Raw genomic sequence first — 21,978 nt, 5'->3', positions numbered from 1 at the left:
TGACAGACAGACGGACAGAGGAGTCTTAGTAATAGGGTCTCGTTTTTACCCTTTGGGTACGGAACCCTAAAAAAGCAAAACATGATAATATCAGGTTCTGTGTGATTTTATTTCTTAAAGATAAACACAAATTGTATTCCTATAAGTAAATTGCTAAAACATAGAGTTAAATAAAAACAACAACAAGAAGTTAAGGAGGATATGTTTATTTTTGATAGCTAAAGATAACCGTGGAGAAGACAACCTGTCATTTAATGCCTCAAATCCCTTATAAGCATTTGATTACCTTATTTGTGTTATAGGCTCGCTCGCTCACTGAATACATTGCAGGTTCAATATAATGACGCATTCAGGGTGCTGTTGCGGCTGCCGCGGCAGCACCCTGAACGTCTGGCATGTTTGCGCACGCGCACGTGGACGGCTGGACGGTTTCCATGCGACGCCACACAAGCGCTGCGCCGCGACGCTCTACAAAGTCTGCGTCAGCCGCCACACTCATAGCCTCCTGAGCGTAGTAGCGGGTAGGTGGGACAGTGGCATAGTCAGGAACTGGGCCTCGCTTCACAGACGCACAGCTGTCCATAGCCAAGACACGACAACGGATGATCGCCCTACACGGTGAGGCGCGACAGTCTCCAAAGCAGAAATGCGGACGAGAACTCTCACATGCACCCTTCCACAGGAAGGGTGTCGAATGATTAGGAATAGATTTAGCGCTTAAATTTATTAATTTCTTATTCTGAATTTTTTTCTGCAATCGCCTATGCTTCATTCTTTCTTTCTTTGGTATCTTCAATAAAAGTTTTTAATCTTTTACAATTCGGTGTGTCGCTATCGGCTAGTCGCTTGCGTTTTTTCGGTGTCGTAAATATTTCTGTGTCATATAAATCGCCTTCCTCCTCATTTTTTTCTTGATTTTTAACACCAGGGTAAACTTTTTTGGTGTTAATACTTTTAATTCTGTCGGTCCTTGGCCTAGAAAAAAAAATAGGTACATAATATTGTAACGAACTGCTTTATAATAATATACCTACTATTTTTTAGGGTTCCGTACCTCTAACGGAAAAAACGGAACCCTTATAGGATCACTCGTGCGTCTGTCTGTCCGTCTGTCCTATTTTCTCCGAAACTACAGGACCAATTAAGTTGAAATTTGGTATACATATGGAAGTTTATGACCCAAAGACGGGCATGAAACGTAAACAAATACATTTTAAACACGGTGGCTTTTGGGGGGTAAATGAGAAAATAAAAATAAAAAGTTTTCAAACTATATCGTGTTACATACCAAATGGAAGAGCTCATTGTGAGAATCTGAAATATATTTCTTTATAATTTTAAGATAAACAGTTTAGAAGTTATTCAAGAAACGACCATTCCCTCCCTTTATCTCCGAAACAACTGGGTCAAAAATGTTGATAAAAAATACACAAAATAGATCTTTACACGCGCATAGGAAAACCTATTATACATGTGCAGTCAAGCGTGAGTCGGACTTAATTACTTAGTTTTTGATCCGACCCCTACGGGTTTTTTAAAGACATTTCACTTTAAAAATTCATTGTTTAAATTGTGTAATGTACGGGACCCTTGGAGCGCGAGTTCGACTCGAACTTGGCCGGTTTTTTTTTATTAGCGTAATTTAGTGTCCCACTGCTGGGCAAAGGCCTCCCCAAAACGCTGCAAATTGTGTTAAAGTTATGAAAATCGGCAAGATTGATCTTTAGTCCATATAAATAAATTAGACCCGAAGCACCAGAAAAAAAAAAACAGGAGTAGAGTCCTATCGTAACGCGTGTAGTATTCAATAAAAGGGCATCTTGAGCCGGTTCTAAAAATATATTACATCATTACATTGCAGTGACGATAATTTTCAAAACATACCAAGTTTGGGCTCCTTCAGATACGATAGCGTTGAATAATTTTTTTGTAAAATGTATCTCAAATAATACCTAATATCCAAGAAAGTAATTTTGAAAATAATTTCATAACTTTTTTTTTTAAACTGGTATGTCAAAAAAATATCCCTACCTAATTTTAAAAAACCGGACAAGTGCGAGTCGGACTCGCCCACCGAGGGTTCCGTACTTTTTAGTATTTGTTGTTATAGCGGCAACAGAATACATCATCTGTAAAAATTTCAACTGTCTAACTATCACGGTTCATGAGATACAGCCTGGTGACAGACAGACGGACAGACAGACAGACAGCGAAGTCTTAGTAATAGGGAACGAGACTTTTGGCACAGAATAACTAATAGTACTACCGTACAGAAAATTCACTCCTTCACAAAAGCCAGATTTAGGTATAAAATTATACCTACACTCGCCGCCTGCAAGCAAAATTGAAACTTATAACCGCGCACGAACCGTGAATCTTCTTTGCGCGCCGCAGTTTTATGACCGAGCTGCGAGTGTCGGCACGGGGTTGTCACTTGACAAGTTTTTGTACCTATACCTACTGATTTATTATTTTTAAGATAAATATGTAGGAATTACAAACGTTGATTCTGTAAACATAAAATTTTTAGCCGGGGATAGTATGTCTGATTCTCACGGAAGTAGGTATGCCACATAAGTACTTATTCCTTTGAAACTATGTCGGTCAATATAGTCAGGAATTTAAAAAAAATGATTTTTTCTGCTTCCTTGTTCTTCCGTTTATTCAGACATCCGTAAACAGAACATTATCTTTTATACAGATTAGATTGCGATTTAGGTTTCGAAGCCATTGCCTATTTTCAAATTTTTCAACTTTGCGCGAGCGCCAGTTGAGCACGTGACACGACTATCGTGCGAGCCGAGCGGCATCCCACTGCCATACACCTGCCCGGGCGGTGCGCCGGCCAAATATACCTAAACTGCGCAGTGACATCCCCCCTGCTTATGGAAAGTCTCGTAAAATAGGTACTGAAGTAGAACTGTGTTACTTTGTAATTTTGAAAATAAATAAAAAAAACAATGAAATTATTTTCAAAATTGCGTTCTTGGGGTTAGATATGAGGGTATCACGTATGATTTGTAGTATATTATACAAAAAAAAATCTGCCATATCGTATCTGCAGTATCGTATCGTATCTGGGAGGAGGAGGACTTGGTAGGTATTGAAAATTATTTTTATTTTTATTTAAAACACGTGACTAAAATGTAATGAGACATATTTTTAGAACCGGCTTAGAATGCCCTTTCATTTAATACACGATATAATAGGTTTCTAAACAAACACAAATTTCTCCTGTTTTTTTTGGTGCTTCGAGTCAAATTGATTTATACAGGGTGTCCCTAGCCATTGGACACAGCCGAAATATACATATGCATTAGGGTATTTAGAACCAGTATACAAAGTAGGTATCATAACAACCGGTGTAGCAGTTACGAAGAAATTAACAAATTACGATTTTTTACTTTGGAGCAGCCTGTATGTGTTAGTAGCTCCTGAGGTAATAAATAGTATGAAACCTTCTTCGACCTTTGTGATTATCTTTTTTATTTATGACACTAATACGATTCTGACTTTTGACAAATGTCATCATTGCCGCACATTTTCGAACAAATTGGCAACAGCACTGCCAATGATTAATATAATACAGTATGTTTATTTTTGTTGTCGATTATTGGAAATAACTTTTGTTTGAACATTTATTTTTTTTATTTTTGTTCTAATTAAAAAAATGTTAACGTTATAGAGCATTAACAAGTTTTGGGAACAAATCAAATAATTTTATTAAATATTTTGATTTTGTGTTTTTTTAAGTAGTCACACTACTATATATAAATTAAGAACTGTAATAGATGTCATATATTTAAGAAAAAGTGACGAAGCCCTCCAGTGGTGAAGGCCGGATTCGAACCGGCGTCTTTAGCTATCGCGGCTAACGCCATGAACCCCTAGGCCACCCCGCCACGGCGGTGCCCGTCCGAATTTCTCGACTATATGCCATCTTAGTAAGACTAGGCGTCTTTAACCTGCTCTAAGGGAAAGCAGTGCGCGCTTGCACCTCCTAAACGAACTCCTTACGGATTTACGTTGTAGCGAGAGAGACTGGTGCTGCCATCTATGAACAAGTTTTGGAAGTTATAGAGCATTCCTGAGAAGTAACCCTACGTGGGATTTCAGGGTCTGTCGAATGGCTAAGGTCACCCTGTATAGACTAAATATCAATCATGCCGATGTTCATAGCTTTAACACCATTTGCAGCATTTTAACCAGCATCCGAACACCGAAGTTCGCAAACGGGCATCTTTTTTCACATCACCAACAAAGACACTGAATATATACATACGATAGGTATAGGTAACGACATGCACGATCTAATTAATTATAGGTAATCACATACCTTCTGATGTTGATGCAACTGGTGAATCTGGGAAGTTCTCTGTCGATTGATCTCCTTTGTAATGGACAGGTACGGCTAACTTATTCAATCTTTTATGTTTACCATCTTCCTGTTGAATGAACCGCTTTTCGAAATGATCAATGCAGATATATTTGTGTCGAAGAGCATCTCGAGACAAGTGGGCAATGGTCATAATGTTACCTGAAAATTATATTCATTTAAACTCTATTTTTAGTTTTTTGTCAAAAATTTCATTTTTGATACAAACTTTTATTGCTGACTGTAAGTACTTCTCTTGCGTTGCCTGTGGAAAGCCCAAACCCAAACACAATTAGGTGGCGTTGTTTTATCTCAGAGTTCCAATGGCCACCTCCTGTCTCCATCATCAGATCAGCTCGATGGTACCACAATATTGCATTGTCACCCTTCTTACATATGTATGCAAATTTTCAGCTTCATTGGAAACCGGGAAGTGGGCCTGGCCCTAAGCCTAACTTGCAATACTTGAATACAGACGTCCACCAGACGTCTGTCTGTGTCTACACTACACAGGCAGCAACAAGACAGGTGAAACTAAAAGCTTGTATTAAAGAGGATTTAATGCAAAAAGGTATTTACTACTACTTATGCAAGGCAAACATTGTGTCAGCAAACAATTATTAAATTATAAGAACAAGAACTTTTCACTGGTATATGTAAATATCAATATAAACCAACTAAAATATGGCTACATACTTTACATATAATATACAAAATATCAACTAATATTATTTCCATATAAATAACCGCTGGTAGCCTAGCGCTAAGAGCATGCAATTTTCCATCCGGAGGTTGCAGGTTCAACCCCCGGCTTGTACCAATGAGTTTTTTATAAGTTATGTAACTAACTAGCTCTTCGTTGAAGGACAATATTTATGTGATCTGTGACAATATTATGAGAATCAGCGGGATTGGAAAATCAGCGGGAAATCACTTTCATTAAAACTAGTGCCTATGCCAATAGTTAGAATTAGATGCCAAATGTACATAATTTCCATTGTTTTAAGGCTAAATTAGATGCTTGTAAAATGATGTAGGTGGGTATTTGGAAAACTTGATTTCCTAAACATCTATCCATGTTGAATTATGTTTCATACTTAAAGTTTAACTGCCCATAATTAATACTTTCCAAGACAAAAGACAAAACTAAAATTTCAAAATGCAATGGATTGGAACACAACGATACACTAGGATTGTATGATCTGTGACAATAACATTATTTGTCACTGTATCTCTGTAATATGTAACATACCTGTTACACAAAAAAATATAATTTATTGAAACAAAATCTGTTTAGGTATATTTTATATCAATAGACAAATATGTACATTGTCAATACAACATACCTAAACTGCAAACACTTTTTAAGAGAAAAGGGGATGGCCGTATCTCCATACTATGTTAGTCCCCATTTTCCTCTCTGGATATTGACATTATGGAAAATATTTTTACATAATTGGATGTACATATGTATATTAACCATAGCTATGCCCCTATGTTTGACTATTTTGAAAATTAGGAGCGAAAACAGATTTCATACAAATTTTTAAAAGCTTTTAACTCTTATAATAATTAAAAATTCCAAAAAAATCTAACATAGCTGTGGTTTATATACAAAAAATTGTGTCAAAATATTCTCAATAATGTTAATATCCAGAGAGGAAAATGAGGACCGTTTGTATAAAAAGGCGATTTCGCGCGGGTCCTCCACTTTCGTCTTAAATCAATTATTGAATTGGTTAGAGGAAAGTTTAATGTAAGAAAGCTTTAAGAAAGTAGTAAAGACTTACCACAGTTGTCAATCCAAGTTTGCAATCGAGCACTGTCGCCAGTTGGGAAGCGGAACATCGACTTCTGACCGGTCATGGCCTTGCATTGGTAATACGAACACGTGGGCGACATTTTTCTGCATTACTTCTGTTTTCGAAAGCGTACGGTACGGCGTATCAAATCGTAGCAGATTTTCGAGTCCAAATCCAAGCCAGGTCGTCGTGAGTGCTGCAGTAATTGTCGGAGTCCTATTAATTGCCAGTCGCGTATGTGGAATGTCCGTCAAAAGTCCGTTTGAATGCCAGGTCGTCGATTGCAATTATTGGTTGCAGGAAATTAGTAAATAAAAAGGTACCTAAGGTGCGCGTTTGACTCGGAAACCAAGCGAAGTGAAAACTCCAAAAACTTGGATTCTGTTTACAAAGTATTCTTGCGTTTTGATAATGCAGTTGTGAAAGACATTGCGCTTTGCGTTTTTAATTTGTATTTTAACATCAGGCCTACTTTAAAACACCCATTTAGATTATACGAGGGGCGTTCAATAAATTCTCGATATTGATATCTTACAACCTTTTTGAGTATTTCTTTTGTTACTGGCCACTAAGAGTCATTCATAGACTTTAAAAAAAAAAGTAAAATTCAAACCGATATGTTCTTGTTTTTCTGCAATTGCCGAACAAACGTGAGCACCATGAGCGATTTAACAATGTTAATTAAATTAGAGCATCGAGCCGTAATAAAATTCTTGACCAATCAGGGTAAAAATCAAAAAACTATAAAAGAAGAAATGGATTGTGTTTACCGTGAGTCTGCTCCTTCTTTATCTACCATTCAAAAGTGGTCAAGTGAATTTAAACGTGGGAGAGAGAGTATTGAAGATGATCCTAGACCAGGCCGGCCTGTAGTAGCTACTTCACAAGAAAATATTATCAAAGTGGAAAAACTTATATTGGAAGACGGCCGAGTGAAGGTAAAATCATTAGCTCAAATAACCGGTCTTTCTGTTGGTACCATACATGATATTATCCATTACCATCTTAATATGTCAAAAGTAAGTGCGAGATGGGTTCCGCGAATGCTGACACCGGTTCAAAAAGATATGCGAGTAGCTTGTTGTTCCGATTTTATTGACCTGTGCAGTGAAAATCCTGATGAGGTGCTGCAAAAGATAGTTACTGGAGATGAAACCTGGGTTCATTATTATGACCCAGAAAGTAAACAGGAGTCCATGCAGTGGCACGTTAAGGGTACAGCTCATCCCAAGTAGTTCAAGGTCATCCCTTCAGCTGGCAAGGTCATGGCCACAATATTTTGGGATTGTGAAGGAATATTACTGATCGATTACAAACAAAAGAGTGTAAATATCACAGGACAGTACTACGCTAATATTCTACGTCAATTAAGGGGTGCAATCAAAGACAAGAGGCGAGGAAAATTAACCAAAGGTGTTCTGCTTCTGCATGACAACGCCCCTGTGCATACTGCTCATATTGCCAAGGCGGCTATTCTTGAATCTGGGTTTGAAACTATTACTCACCCACCGTATAGTCCGGACTTAGCCCCCAGTGACTTCTTTTTGTTCCCCAATCTTAAAAAGGATCTGCGTGGAAATCGATTTTCTGACGATGAAGCGTTGAAGGCGGCAGTGGAGGAGCATTTTGACACCAAAGATAAAAATTATTTTTATGAGGGATTAAAAAAAATAATAGATCGATCTTTTAAGTGTATCAACATAGGGGGGGAGTATATTGAAAAATAAAAATATTAAACTTATCGTATTTGTTTGTTTTCATTCACATACCGAGAATTTATTGAACGCCCCTCGTATGTATTCACCGGTCCCTTTTTTACATTTTGTGATAATTTTCGTAATTTATAACTTATACGTAATTCTTTGAAATCAAACATAACATCACACCTTAAAAAAGAGAAAACGAGAAACAAAACGCAGGATAGATGGATGAAACGGAACGAACACACTCGTCCCGTTTTGATGAACATAAAAAGAGGGCCTACCGCGAAGCACGTTCGACGTATTGCCTCTCTGTCGCACTTGTAAATTCGTATGTAAGTGTGACGGGGAGGCAACACGTCGAACGTGGTTCGCGGTAGGCCCTCAGGGCAAAGTATGTTATCTTCATGCAACGTGATACAACGCACCGCGCGCGGTTTGTATGTGTGCGCGACTTGTATCTATGGTCGCCGCACGCACACTCAAACAAAATCTCGACCCGCGTTTCTCAGTGCGCAGGTCGGCTCCATCTAGTGACAATATTCAATATTATTTGGAAAGCCCAAAAACTGTCGCGTGCTGTTACTTATGTGTGTTTACGTCGAAGACGGTCGCCATATAGTTGTGATTTATAACTTTCTAAAATAATGCATTGAATTCGTGCTTTTATTGATGTTTGTATTTAATTTATAATGTTTTGAATTAATGACACTTTAAATACCATTAATTAAGTCTTAATCTGTAGGATAAAAATTTCGTAATGGTCGATCGTGACAGTTGGCGCCATCTATTGATATCGATTTGAAAATAATTATAACGCCTTCGGGATGGGAGGGCATGCCACTGTGAAAGATTCAGCTCTCTAGGTCCAACGGTTTGGGCTGGGCGTTGATTTAAGTGAGTCAGTCAGTCAGTCAGTCAGTCAGTCAGTCAGTCAGTCAGTCAGGACTTTATATATATAGATAATATCGTTGTTTCTTACCGTGGGACTTAGTCAATCTGTGTAAGAATGTTCTATAATATTTATTTATTTAAGTGTCCCACTGCTGGGCAAAGGCCTCTCCCCTTGATTTCCACGACTCACGAACACGAATCACGAAAAACGAACTTACAATTATTTCAAAATCAGCCGTTGGCGCATTGCTGTCGCGATTATTTTTCTTCAGCTGTGTTGCTATGCTTTCATCATCGAAATGTGACCAGCTTAAGACAGCTACTAGTCCGGTGGCCGACTGCATGAAACCCTACCTGATAAAAAAATAGATAATACCTACTAGTATGTACTACTGTAGCTAGCTTACTTTTAGTAACTTCAACTGCTTATTTAACTTATAATCAGTTTTTTTTTTTCATTCTGCAATTTTTCGTAAAGTGTAGCTTTCACAGGTATATTTTTTTTACAAATTCGATCGGACACAGGAACCTGCCAACATAGGATTCGATCGACAATTTTTTTTAAACTCTTCTCAAAGGCAGCTATCCTACCATACAAGTTTCATTATATTTTTCGATGTTTACTTTAATAAATTTTTGTACCAATTTTTTGCCATTTGTGCAAAATTTGCCAAGTTAAGCCGCGGCTAACTAAGAGCAGTTGAAGCTACTAAAAGTAAGCTACCCCTACAGTGTAGGTAGTTTCTATTATATTATCAGGTAGGGTTTCATGCAGTTGGCCACCGGACTATACAATAGGGTATTTGACTACGAGTCAAATCAGTTTCCTTTTTTCGAACTGTAAAAAAGATTTTGCTACTATGGAATTTATATGAAACACTAGCATGTGACGTCACAATCAAATTACCTACTCTTTATAGTTTTATACGGGTTTTAAAATAGAAATTCTGTAAAAAAAATAACTGCTGTCTACGTTTCTTTATTCATCTTCTGGTGCTTTATTTCTTGCATGATGTAAAATAATTTATTTTAAATACATGACTGTAATAGGTACCCTATTGGTTATATTTGATATGTACCACTTACAAATTCCAAGAACCAAGAGTGGTTTTATATTTCAAAATTGAAATTAAACACGAAACCTTAATCGAATTTAAACTGTTGTCGTTGTTGTTGTTGTTGTTGTTGTTGTTGTGTTGTTTGTTGTTGCGCGAGTGACTAAAACAAGTGAGTCTAAACCGTGAAATTATTTAACGAAACCTTAAAATACGGAACCCAGGATAGCACGTAGACCGCAAAGTGGTCATTAAAGATGACAGATGAGCGGATGACCCCTTTATGTCACGCTTCATTATCATAAACATCATCATCAGCTCAAATACGTCTTAATCGCTTTAAAACCGTGAGTAGATAAGAGATACTCAGTAGTCGGAAAATATAAGTAAAACTTTAGTAAATAGTTTTGAAATACTCTGGCTCCGTTTTATAAATATACGAGAAATGCATTCACTAGTCTCCTACTTAAAATAGTAAAAATAGTTCGTCCGTTCAACTTTGCGTGCTCTTTTATAATACAAATGCGCCAGCATCTCCGAGAAAATGTTAAAAGATACAACGATAACTAAACGAACTGGTTATTTTAACAAACAGAATCAGGACAGGGAAAAGGCGTCGCATCCAGTTTAAAATACTTAGTTTTCTGACATTTCCAAGAAGAATTTCTAGAAGTTTAGGGATCTATTCGATAGAAAGATTAGAAAGATAGATTTTAGTCCTTATAGTTTTAAGCTTCTTTTAACAAAATATTTTATAGAAGTACAAAGGAGGGATTTTTAGTATTTTTACAGCTGAAGGTTGTAGTGCATTTAACGATAATTCTTAGAGCGTTTTCACATTGCCCGATCCGATATCGGATGTCGGTAGGAAGTAGAATGTAAGATATATGTGTTTCTCTGTGTTTGTTTATGCATTTAATAAATCATGATTACTAAAAAACGATAAATAACGCAAAAAAAGGCGGACTTAATGCTAATGGCTGGCTCTGCAGCTGTTTTAGTCATATACGCCTATGACATCAGGTATCGGAAAGGCACTTCCGATAAATTCAGCCATATCGGAGCCCCGCGTTAGCTGTCGTGTGGATAATATTTGTTTGAGTATGTGTAGCCATATTGCGTGTGCGTGACCGCTAAGACGGCGCCCGGGCGCACCCTCGCGTCCGGACTACGCGGATGTAGGATCCTACATCCGAAATCGGATCGGACAATGTGAAAACGCTTTTAAGCTCATAACCCTAATTGATTAACGATCATGGGCGGCATTATTTATAATGAACGTGCATTAAGAGTAAATAAGAAAAAAATACAATTCAAATTACTATATAATTCATGCAATTACATACAGTAGGTACTTTTTTTTATAGAAATAGATTTAAAAATATATTTACAGTAATGAGTATCAGTCGCGTGCATATGTATGTCTTGTATCACATAACAATTACACCCCGTATATGTTTGAGCGAGATACATTGCAAATAATGTCAAAAGTATATAAATTGGTATCAGTTCGAATACCGCTCTACTAATCGATAAACGAGGCACGACACCGAACAGCTTTTGATGTTCGTAGCTCGTAGCAGTCGTAACCCGTAGTTCATTAAATACGGCGTAGAGCGTCTACAGCACTGCGTGTGCGCAGCGGCTGCAGCGCGCCGTTCGATATGCCACGTACGAGTATTACGGCCCGATTAGAACTTTAAGATACGTCAAATATTAGGTCTAGAAACGATATGGATTTCGTTTATACGTTTCAAACAAAAACGGCACTTGACACTGACACATTTAATCCATACCGTTTCTAGACCTAATATTTGACGTATCTTAAAGTTCGAATGGGACCGTTGGGCACGGGCGTTCCTCTCGCGCTAATACATTACGATCGAAATGCACATCGAGAATCAAAACTGTCTAGAGTCTGCCTAAGCTAACTTTGCACCGATTAGAATAGAACAAAGGGAGGGAGTGTCATTATAAACGATATATTTTCAAGAAAGTTTTAACATTAATTAAGACATTGCCACACTTTGTGATTGAAAAAATGTGAAAAAAGAGTTATCTTGACCCGATTCTAATCTGTATCCTTGTCACTCGAATATTAAGAACAAAACTTATAGACCCGGATTTTTTTGACTTCTGATTTACGCTTCATATCTTACTTAGCTTAGCTTACTTTTCTGATGTATCCCACTGGTACTTTGAATTAAATTAAAATCACTATGTTATATGGTGTTGTTCATACTCTTACAACTTACATGTGTGGGCTAATATTAAAACACGAATCCAGATAGTACTAGATTTTCTAAAATCTATATATTATCAAACGCACTGTATGTAAAATAGTTCGTTTTCCTCGGAACACGACTGTGTTCCGTTCCTACCCCACTTCCATTTTATCGATATCGGTCCAAAGAGCAACCATTCCGGTTTTAAACAAATTCAATAAACTTCAGAAGGAACAACAAGGCAGTAACACTGCGTTTGACCGGTTGAACTACGTGAGTTTCAGAGACTAATAAATATAATAGACTGTCAATTCTACACTGGAGACTGTATTTCCGCTGGAGAGACGAAGTGCAAAAAAGACCTTAGCAAACTCAGCGCCGAAGATTGGACACAAACGGCTTTGGACATTGAAACGGTAGTGTCGGAGCCTAAAATCGAACATTTAATATTTTAATTTTAATCTTCAATAACTATTCATTTATTTCTCATTTACTTTATTATTATATTTATTTTTAACTAATTTTTATATGTCAGTCCCTAAGGCCTTGGCAGAATAACAGCGTTGGAATTTGCCTCGTTTGCGAATTGCAACAATATGCTGAGACATGGCCTTTTCCCTACTGCACACATTGCTGGACCCGTGTGTAATTTTTCTGTTTTTAATGTGTATGTACATAATTCTATCTTGTTTTGTTGTTCTTATTATTTATCATTTTCTTATTTCTTTCATCTTATTGTCCTGTGTATGTGTGCTTTATAAATGTCTTTCTTCTCCTCTTCTTAAACTACACTTCACGTCGTCGCGCCACAGCAATGATAATAATGAATGAATGTCAATTCTATACAAAGTTCATTACGTAAACTGTTGGTACGGTCAGCATCAAATAAATATGTGTAACGGCCAAGTCTGTATGTAGACAACCATTCTTTATTTTATCTTTGTCTCTCATTTAACGGTTTTACTTTAATAATACTGTAAACCGTATTCCCATATAGTAAGGTACACAATAGAATGGTAGATACACTTATGCAAAAATAACTTCAAAAATAGTAGGTACTGAATTGTTGTTTTTTATTATTAAAAACGGAATTTTATTATTTTAATTTATACATTTTCATACTTAAGTAATCTAAGTACATACTACTTAATCTAAGTACTTTATTGTCACGCGTGCAATAGAACATTTAAGAACAAGTTCGGCCTGGCCAGCCACATTAGGGCTCACGCTAGACAACGTCCATAATGTTTATTTGGGGTCGCCGTCATCGAAAACGATGAGGAGGACTATATATTAACACGAAGATATTAGAGTTCGTTTTTGACCATAGTAAAATCATAAATCATTTATATCGTTATAAACTTACATAGTAGCATTACAAGGAGAATTAAAAAAAACCAGCCAAGTGCGAGTCGGACTCGCGCACGAAGGGTTCCGTACCATTACGGAAAAAAACAGCAAAACACGTTTGTTGTATGGGAGCTCCATTTAAATATTTATATTATTCTGTTTTTAGTATTTGTTGTTATAGCGGCAACAGAAATACATCATCTGTGAAAATTTCAACTGTCTAGCTATCACGGTTCATGAGATACAGCCTTGTGACAGACAGACAGACGGACAGACTGACAGACGGACAGCGGAGTCTTAGTAATAGGGTCCCGTTTTTACCCTTCGGGTACGGTACCCTAAAAACATATTTGCAATGTTTACCACGAAATAGTGTTAGTAGGAAGCCTTTGGACTACAGTCGTGTGGTTTACGGTATGCATTCACGATAACATGCACATGTTATCGCGAATTCCTTTGAGGGTTGTATTATCAGTCAGTGCAAGTGAACGCTTGACTTGGAATGGAGCATACTTGAGCCGGGCGCTCAGAACGAACGTTCGTCTTTTAGATAGCTGTAATATAAAGCATCCACCTCTACTATGCATTTAAACACATACAGAAATTATTTTAAATAAAAAACAATATTTTTTTTTGTATAAAATGAAATATTTATCTTGTGATATCGGTCAGCAATAAAGGTAGTAAATTGACCGTAATTTACCCTTAATTCACCCATATTCCTACGTACGGATGGGTCTGTCGATCTATCTTGCAGACATGCATATCCAACGGAGATTAGTCTGTAGTTTTGTGGACACATTGTGCCTTAATCCCTCCTTTCATTGAACATTGACATATCTGCTGGACTGACTACGTGCGAAGAACGTAATGGATATTGAAAAATATCCAATCATCGTTCATCATCAAATTATAGGACAGATGTAAAAAACTTTATCAACTATCAAATGATTTGTGTGCCCTAACCTGCCAGGGATGCGCTACTGTCAAACACGAAGCAAATATAATATGCGGAGTGTACCATACTGCGTAAAGTGACTACAATATGTAATCAGTAACAGTGATTATGTAATCTGTGTCAAACGCAGGTCGTAGTATGCATTGAGTTGTTTACATATTTGCATGAACACTTCTTGCTTCTGTTTGCTCTGCACTGCTCTGTTTCAGTAAGCAAATATAATATGCGGAGTGTACCATACTGCGTAAAGTGACTACAATATGTAATCAGTAACAGTAATTATGTAATCTATGTCAAACGCAGGTCGTAGTTTGCATTGAGTTGTTTACATATTTGTATGAACACTTCTTGCTTCTGTTTGCTCTGCACTGCTCTGTTTCAGTAAGCAAATATAATATGCGGATTGTACCATACTGCGTAAAGTGACTACAATATGTAATCAGTAACAGTAATTATGTAATCTGTGTCAAACGCAGGTCGTAGTTTGCATTGAGTTGTTTACATATTCGCATGAACACTTCTTCCTTTTGTTTGCTCTGCACTGCTCTTGCAGTAAGCAAATATAATATGCGGAGTGTACCATACTGCGTAAAGTGACTACAATATGTAATCAGTAACAGTAATTATGTAATTGTGTCAAACGCAGGTCGTAGTTTGCATTGAGTTGTTTACATATTTGCATGAATACTTCTTGCTTCTGTTTGCTCTGCACTGCTCTGTTTCAGTTTCGTTGATTAAAATTACTAATTCAGTTAGAAGTGGCATTTACCTCATGGTAAGTAGATAAAATGTACTAATAAAAAAATTATAGAAAACAAAGCCTAGGAAAGGAAGTGTAACAATAATAATTTACGCAATCACATATTTGTTCGGAATTCAATACTGCCATTGACACTTGATATCATTCCGATTTTGGCGGCACCATAGACATAGTATATACAAGTAGTTATAGACATGAAACCGAGCGACCAGGGATAAGAGAAAGACATAATATTATTCATGTATTGACAGTTTCATGTATGGCAGCATAATCCTTTTTCTCTTTCACTCTTATAAATTTCGGTATTTCGCCATCGCCTCCTTGCTATGATACTATAACCCGACCATGAAAAAATACCCGGTCGGTGATAAAGACAAAGCATGGCACTATTTTCTATTTCCTCTTATAGGAATCGCAATAAGACTATCTTTCTCTATCAAATAGTGTCAGGCCCTTGGGTGGCACTTTTAATATTTGACAGGCAATTTTGAACATCGTAGATCTGTGCTCGGCACGTGAATTTCCTACGAAATTATGACGGATATACTATATTTCACACTTTTTCATCACAAAGTTGTTGCAGATAGCTAAAGACGAACTCTATGTTATAAGGTAAAGGTTAAGGCAGTTTAATTAACTATCAGTTTATTCACGGCACTACAAAATTGCTCAATTTCCGTAAAAGAAAGTCTGACGGACGAAGCTGTGGGCGGGCTAAAATAATACTTACGAAAACAAGACCGTAGGCGGGCAACGTAGAATTATGGTCGCAGGTTTAATATTCTACGGAGAATTTTACATTATCCAATGGGCAATTATTTGTAAATTATTTCTAGAATTTTTTTTTTTAACGATCGATTTTAAAATGGAATCTAAAATATAACGGCTAACGAATAAAAATACGTAGTTCCGTAGAGACAACCTATTAAGAACAACAACATTCAATACTCAAACAACTTAACATTCAAAAATTCAAATTCCAAATTAAAAAAAAAATTGTAAGTAGGCCTCACCTCTTTTACAAATCAATACAGTTTAAGAATTTCTCACAGAATAAGTAATAGGTATTAATTCGTTCTAGCTAGGATTAATTTCTTTTTCTTTTACCTTTTCAGCTGCTTGAAATTGCACTTCTAGCCGCCTTTTCTAGCAACTGTTGCTACAAGTGTATGTTCGAGAATAAGTCCTATGTCGTTTATTAGAGCTATCTACAAGCGCAGGTGCGAACGCGGCCAAGTTTCATAAGCCCGCGGGCCGCGAAGTTCCAAACTTGCCGCTGCACTTCCGTGCCCAAACGTCCTAAGTGAAACATCAAGAACGAGTTTTACTACTTTACCAAACTGTGTTATTCTTAATAGGATCTGTGAAATGGACTGCTTAATAAGATCAAACCACGGTTGAGAAAGATATGCAATTTTGAAGAAAATGCTACGTTCATTTGTATAAAATTGGGCTTTGGTGCGTGTCGGCTTAAAAAGTTTCGTCGACATTGAGATCTTATTTCCGAAAGCTCCGAAAAATGGAGTTGAACAACCTGGTTCTCTATTGTTTCCCATATAGTTTTAAGTCATAATGTAATGTATTGTTTGTCCACATTTTCGTTAGTCATAATTTGGTTTTTCTCAGAAACGCGTGACTTTTCAGGATTGCCATACAACAAACCTAACCTAACCTATCTATAGGACCTGAGGAAAATACTGAAAAGTTAACGGTTTCAGAATTATGACTATAATATGACAATCATTACATTATGACTTTCAATAATTATGACAAACAAAGTCACCCCGAACAACCTTCAACATTACAAGCAAGTTCGAGTAAGCATTACTTCGCTCCATAACTGGATGCTTTATGTTACGGGAAACTGTCAATCTCCTTAAGGCGCCGGGAGTTCAGGCTCTTCTCTCACTCTCACTGAGTGTGAGCGTGTGCGAGACGGATGTGCGTGCAAGGGATCACAGATAGTTACTTTTAAACAAAAACAAGTAATCGAGTTTGGAAGCAATTTTCATATTCTTAGCTTTTGTCACTTGGGCAACAATTGTATAATAATACTGCTGTAACTTAAGCTTGTACCTACTACTGTTTTTTACTGTTTTTTTTTTGTATACTTACTGCGACAATAAATGACTTTTTTTTTATTGTTATAAATTTTTAATAGTGTACCTATGTTCGTGTTTTTTTCCTATCGAGCGAAAGCGGTAAACTGGAGTCGAATAGATGAAGTCACTAGAGAAAGGTTTCAAAATCTATTCATGTTTTTTGGCAACCGTTTTATGATCTAAAAACGCCACGATTTTTTAAAAGCTCTGCCGGCTGAACCCACTGCACCTTAAGTTTTACCTGCCACGGCTCTCGCTACCGTTTACTCTATCCGACCAAATGAATCATTTACAAAACAACATAAACTTATAATATACCAAGCACGTTCATAGTAAAAAGCTAACTCGTAACCGTACTGAATTAATAACCTACATTACCCGTAACAAGCGATTAGAGCGATACCGTGGCGATACCGCAGCGATCTCGCAGCGATAACGCGGTGATACCGCGCCATGTAACGGGCTGCTGGCACGCAAATCACCTTTAATTTAACTGCAGCATGCATTACTGGATCGACGTTTTTGCAGCAAAAAACACGAGTGAAAATTCATTTTTTTATCTGTCAAAGTTATGGAATGAAATGAAAATCTCAATTTTCAGGCAACAACTATTGGCCCATAGATAAATAACATGGCCAAACATAAATACCAAAAAAATTGCATACATATTATTATAAAATTAACTAAATACACACAATTATGGTCAAAACTCCTCCTTGGTGAAGATCGATATACGTCTAGTTATAACAGCTGATGATTTCACCGTGACTTTCAACGTAATAATCACTTATGAAAAAATGAAAAAATGTTTATTGGTTCCTTACAAGTAGTTTACAGCATGGGATGGGATCTTCTTTTAAGCATTAGATATGCTTGTGACAGAAAACCCCGCTCTTCCGAAATCGCTAGTGTATAAACCATTATGTTTGTGTCTTTAAATCTAGTATTTAACACTTAAATCTAAAACTAAATACTTCTTTTATACTAAAAAGTAGTACTAGCATGATGGTTACAAATTTTTTTTAATTTTTTTTTTACTATTTAATACTTATTAATTACTTCAGTAACAATTCCTAATTATGTATTTAGAGCCTGAAGTGTGTGTGTGTGTGTGTGTGTGAAGGTATGTGTACTTATATTTTTTAGAAAACAGTAAAATTATCACTAGCACGTTTCTACTTACGACAACAAAGCAAATGTATAAAACTCGCAATAAACACTAATCAATGTGTCCCCAATGTGAAGGCCAGCCACACTTATTTGTATTACCACGTAAAGGATGACTCACGTTAGACTGGGCCGGGTCCGGGCCGGAGCTTCAGCCGCTTTTCTATGATAGATGACCGGTGATCACGTGATGCTTTCCATAGAAAACGAAGAGCCGTAAGCTCCGGCCCCGTCTAACGTGAGTCATCCTTTATTCGTGTACAAAGTTGCACATACATGACCACAAACAGCCTCAAAATGTATATCGTGCAACTCCAATCAGCTTTTATAGCCTGTACGGATATGATGGCCGTTCTTGTCTTCGTGACAGCGTGATAAAATGGTGTCCGTCACTTTCTATACCGCGGTGTTAAAAAGTGACAGTTATTTCATCACATGGATAAAGCTACTAGTATAGTATTATATAATCTGTGATAAAGCCATCCATAATACGCTTGCTAGGTAGGTTACAAAGTAATCGACTTCAGACTTTAAGGTGGTCGTGTTTATGTTTTAGGCCATTCGCACGAGCGACGCGACGCGCGTTAAAAAAGCGTTTGAATGACACAAATGGATACATGGATGGAATTTTATTGATTCACACGATTTCAGCGGCGCTTTTTATGAAGCGTTGTTGGATTTTCGACTAAGCGTTGGTACTATATGGGCCAATTAGTCTCCTTCCAAGCGCGTCAGGAGAAAGAGGTCGACAGATGGATTGAAAACGCCTGGAGGAGCTATTGGTCCGTGAAACACCTGATGACAGGTAATCTTCCGATGTCACTCAAACGGAAGCTGTTGTTTAATCTGGAACAACTACAAAACTCTTACATTTTGCGTATCTCTATAAACTAACCTGTAGTAGAGAGTGCTAGAGACAAGTGGCAGTTTGCATTCATTATTATTGTCGGAGTCGCTTTATCATGGTATACAGTATTGTAGCGTTTGTTACATCCGTGACGCTAAAGTAATATATTCTGGTCCAAAATATCAATGGGTCTTGTCGAAAGTTTTCAACCACTGTTTTAACCAATGGACCGAATGGACGTCGTCTTTTGGCTATGATGATGGTCAGATACCGATACCGAACCAGACTGTTTAATTGCCCCGAATAGAAATCAGATTTTGCAATAATGACTTCTTTCTTTCAAATGTCTTTTTTCTCATTTCCATCAGCGTATTCCAGAGCCATTAGCCTATCCCTTAATTGCATAATTCAATCAAGAAATCCATCAAGGCCCAAGCCAAGAATTATCACCCTTACGGCCATAAATACAAGTGTCAAAATACTCTGCACTGGAGGTCGGACAACGTAAGCTCGATTACATATCGCCGAAGTTTGGTGTCATAAAGCGTCACCCATCTTTGTAAGTACTGGTAGTAGCTTTGGATGTGGCCACGAAAAGTGATGTTGGGAGTATTAACATTTGTTTTTCGCTTAATAACTTCTTTAGTTACAGGTAAGTTCAGGCAAGGGTTTTTTAAACACTTTGTCAGTATGCACTTCGCATATCTGTTTGTTCAATTAATAGAGGATTTGTTGTTCTTAGGAACCACGAAGCAGATGTACATTTTTGATTGCGGCCAACTGCCATAAAATATAATAATGGAATCGGTAAATTGGTCACGCAAAAAAGGAGGTGTTGTTCTTGCATGTTCTCCCTCCAAAACTTAACGAATTGTAACGAAATGTGAGGGAAAATCTATAAGTTGTAAATACAGATGTAAATCACAATTAAAAAATCAACGAATATCAATCAACTCTGGCCAACGTGGGACTCGAACCCACATCCTTGGATTGCCGGTCCAATGCGTTATCTTTGTGAAGGAAATGTAATTTTTTTTAAAGAAACAGTGCGGTGGGACCATGATTAGCTATTTTGTACTTTTTGCGTTTGGTCATTTCGCGTATTATTAACAGAATACAGAACTTTATTGGTAAGGTAGGTCATTTTGCGACTGATCGCTCGTGTTGGCATAAAGCGTATTGGTCAATTTACGTATGTCATTTTACGTAGTAGGTACTTTGTGTTCATTCTGCGTATTGGTCGATATGCGTAGAGGCTACCAATGCTGCTTTTGAACAGATTTTAGAGGATTTTAGAAGTGACTATACGTTATATACAACGGGTCTAACGCGATATCATTTCATTAATTTTACCTTGACTGACGATTCAGCTGGGCTACACCAGCTGTGGTCACGGATGACACTCATCCGTCACCCGTGCTGAAAATAATGAAATTATATCGCGTTAGACCCGTTATAATCACGAAATATGTGTACAATTTAAAGTTTTAGATTTCAGAAGTTTGAATGCCGCTGTGGAAAACGCCAATAGTAAAAAATCTTGGCTACTTTCCTGGCCGTACGGGCGCGTCCATCGAGCGACGTGCTAAGGGCGGCTATAAACCGAAAACCTCCGCCGCCACCGTAAAATTGATCGCCGGCCCACTGCGCCAGTCCCACACTTGTGTTAGTACACAAGATTTTATTTAAACCAATCGAATTTATTATTTACTAGCGACCCGCCCCGGCTTCGCACGGGTGCAATGCTGATGTATTATACATATAAACCTTCCTCTTGAATCACTATCTACTATGAACTGAGAACTCGCGGTTCAAATCAGATCAAATCAAAACAACCTTATAGATAGATTTGTTGTTTTGAAGAAGGGTTGTTTCCAATTTTTGTAAACGCTTCGCTTGTATTACGTTCTATATCAATCAAACGTTGCCCAAAATTCAACTTTTACCCTAAAAACAGCTTTAATAAATGTGTAAACCGAGCACTTTCATTTGATACGAAACTCGACCATACTTTCTTGCAAATAAGATTACCAGAATAGCAAGACTCCTCACAAATAGCTTTTTGGCCTTCTAGGCTCTACTAGCTCTATAACCCTTTCATCGAGCCTGCTCATAATTTAATGACTAAAATATAATGCCCGACTACACGTTTAGTTTTACCCAATTTCATTTAAGTTAGAACAAATTTACTTAAGTTGTCCATCAAACTATCCTCTGATAAAACTCTGACTATCCTCTGTATCTAGCTTAAAAACATCGAAATGCCGGGACGTGCCCCTAGCCAGCTGTGAGATCCATGTTGAATGTAAGAACTTCACTTCGCATCGCTCGCTCGTTCGATTAAAAAAACCGGCATCAAAATCCGTTGCGTAGTTTTAAAGATCTAACCATACATAAGGACAGACAGACAGCAAGAAGCGACTTTGTTTTATACTATGTAGTGATAGTGATTGTATTTGCAGTCATGTTTATAGTTAAGTTACAAGCTGAGGATAGGAACATGATACCATGCAAGGGCACTAAACTACTGTGGTGAGTTAAAGAGTTATGATCTTATGAATTTATTATTTAGGTATGTCTTTCCCATCATGGAACATTGGTGTTCCGAACATATGGGAATAAAAATTCCCACTTATATTCTGTAACTCTGTCTGTCTGCCTGTTAGGTACCTCTTCACGCTTAAACCGCTGAGCCGATTTAGATGAAATTTGGTATGGAGGTAGTTTGAGGCCCGAGGAAGTT

General features: G+C 37.3%; 1 protein-coding gene across 1 annotated transcript; it reads right to left on the bottom strand.

Annotated features, from left to right (window-relative positions):
- Nucleotides 1–200: 200 nt before the first annotated feature.
- On the bottom strand, nt 201–6,600 carry LOC134755492 (uncharacterized). Its single transcript, XM_063692047.1, has 3 exons — nt 6,166–6,600; nt 4,337–4,537; nt 201–975 (listed from the first exon to the last, which is right to left on the bottom strand). Exons 1-3 carry the CDS (start codon nt 6,275–6,277, stop codon nt 839–841), a joined length of 450 nt encoding a protein of 149 aa, XP_063548117.1. The 5' UTR covers nt 6,278–6,600; the 3' UTR covers nt 201–838.
- Between the last annotated feature and the right edge of the window lie 15,378 nt (nt 6,601–21,978).

The sequence above is a fragment of the Cydia strobilella genome, chromosome 2 (assembly GCF_947568885.1).
Source record: "Cydia strobilella chromosome 2, ilCydStro3.1, whole genome shotgun sequence".
NCBI lineage: Eukaryota > Metazoa > Arthropoda > Insecta > Lepidoptera > Tortricidae > Cydia > Cydia strobilella.
This window is presented reverse-complemented; position numbering and strand designations above follow the sequence as displayed.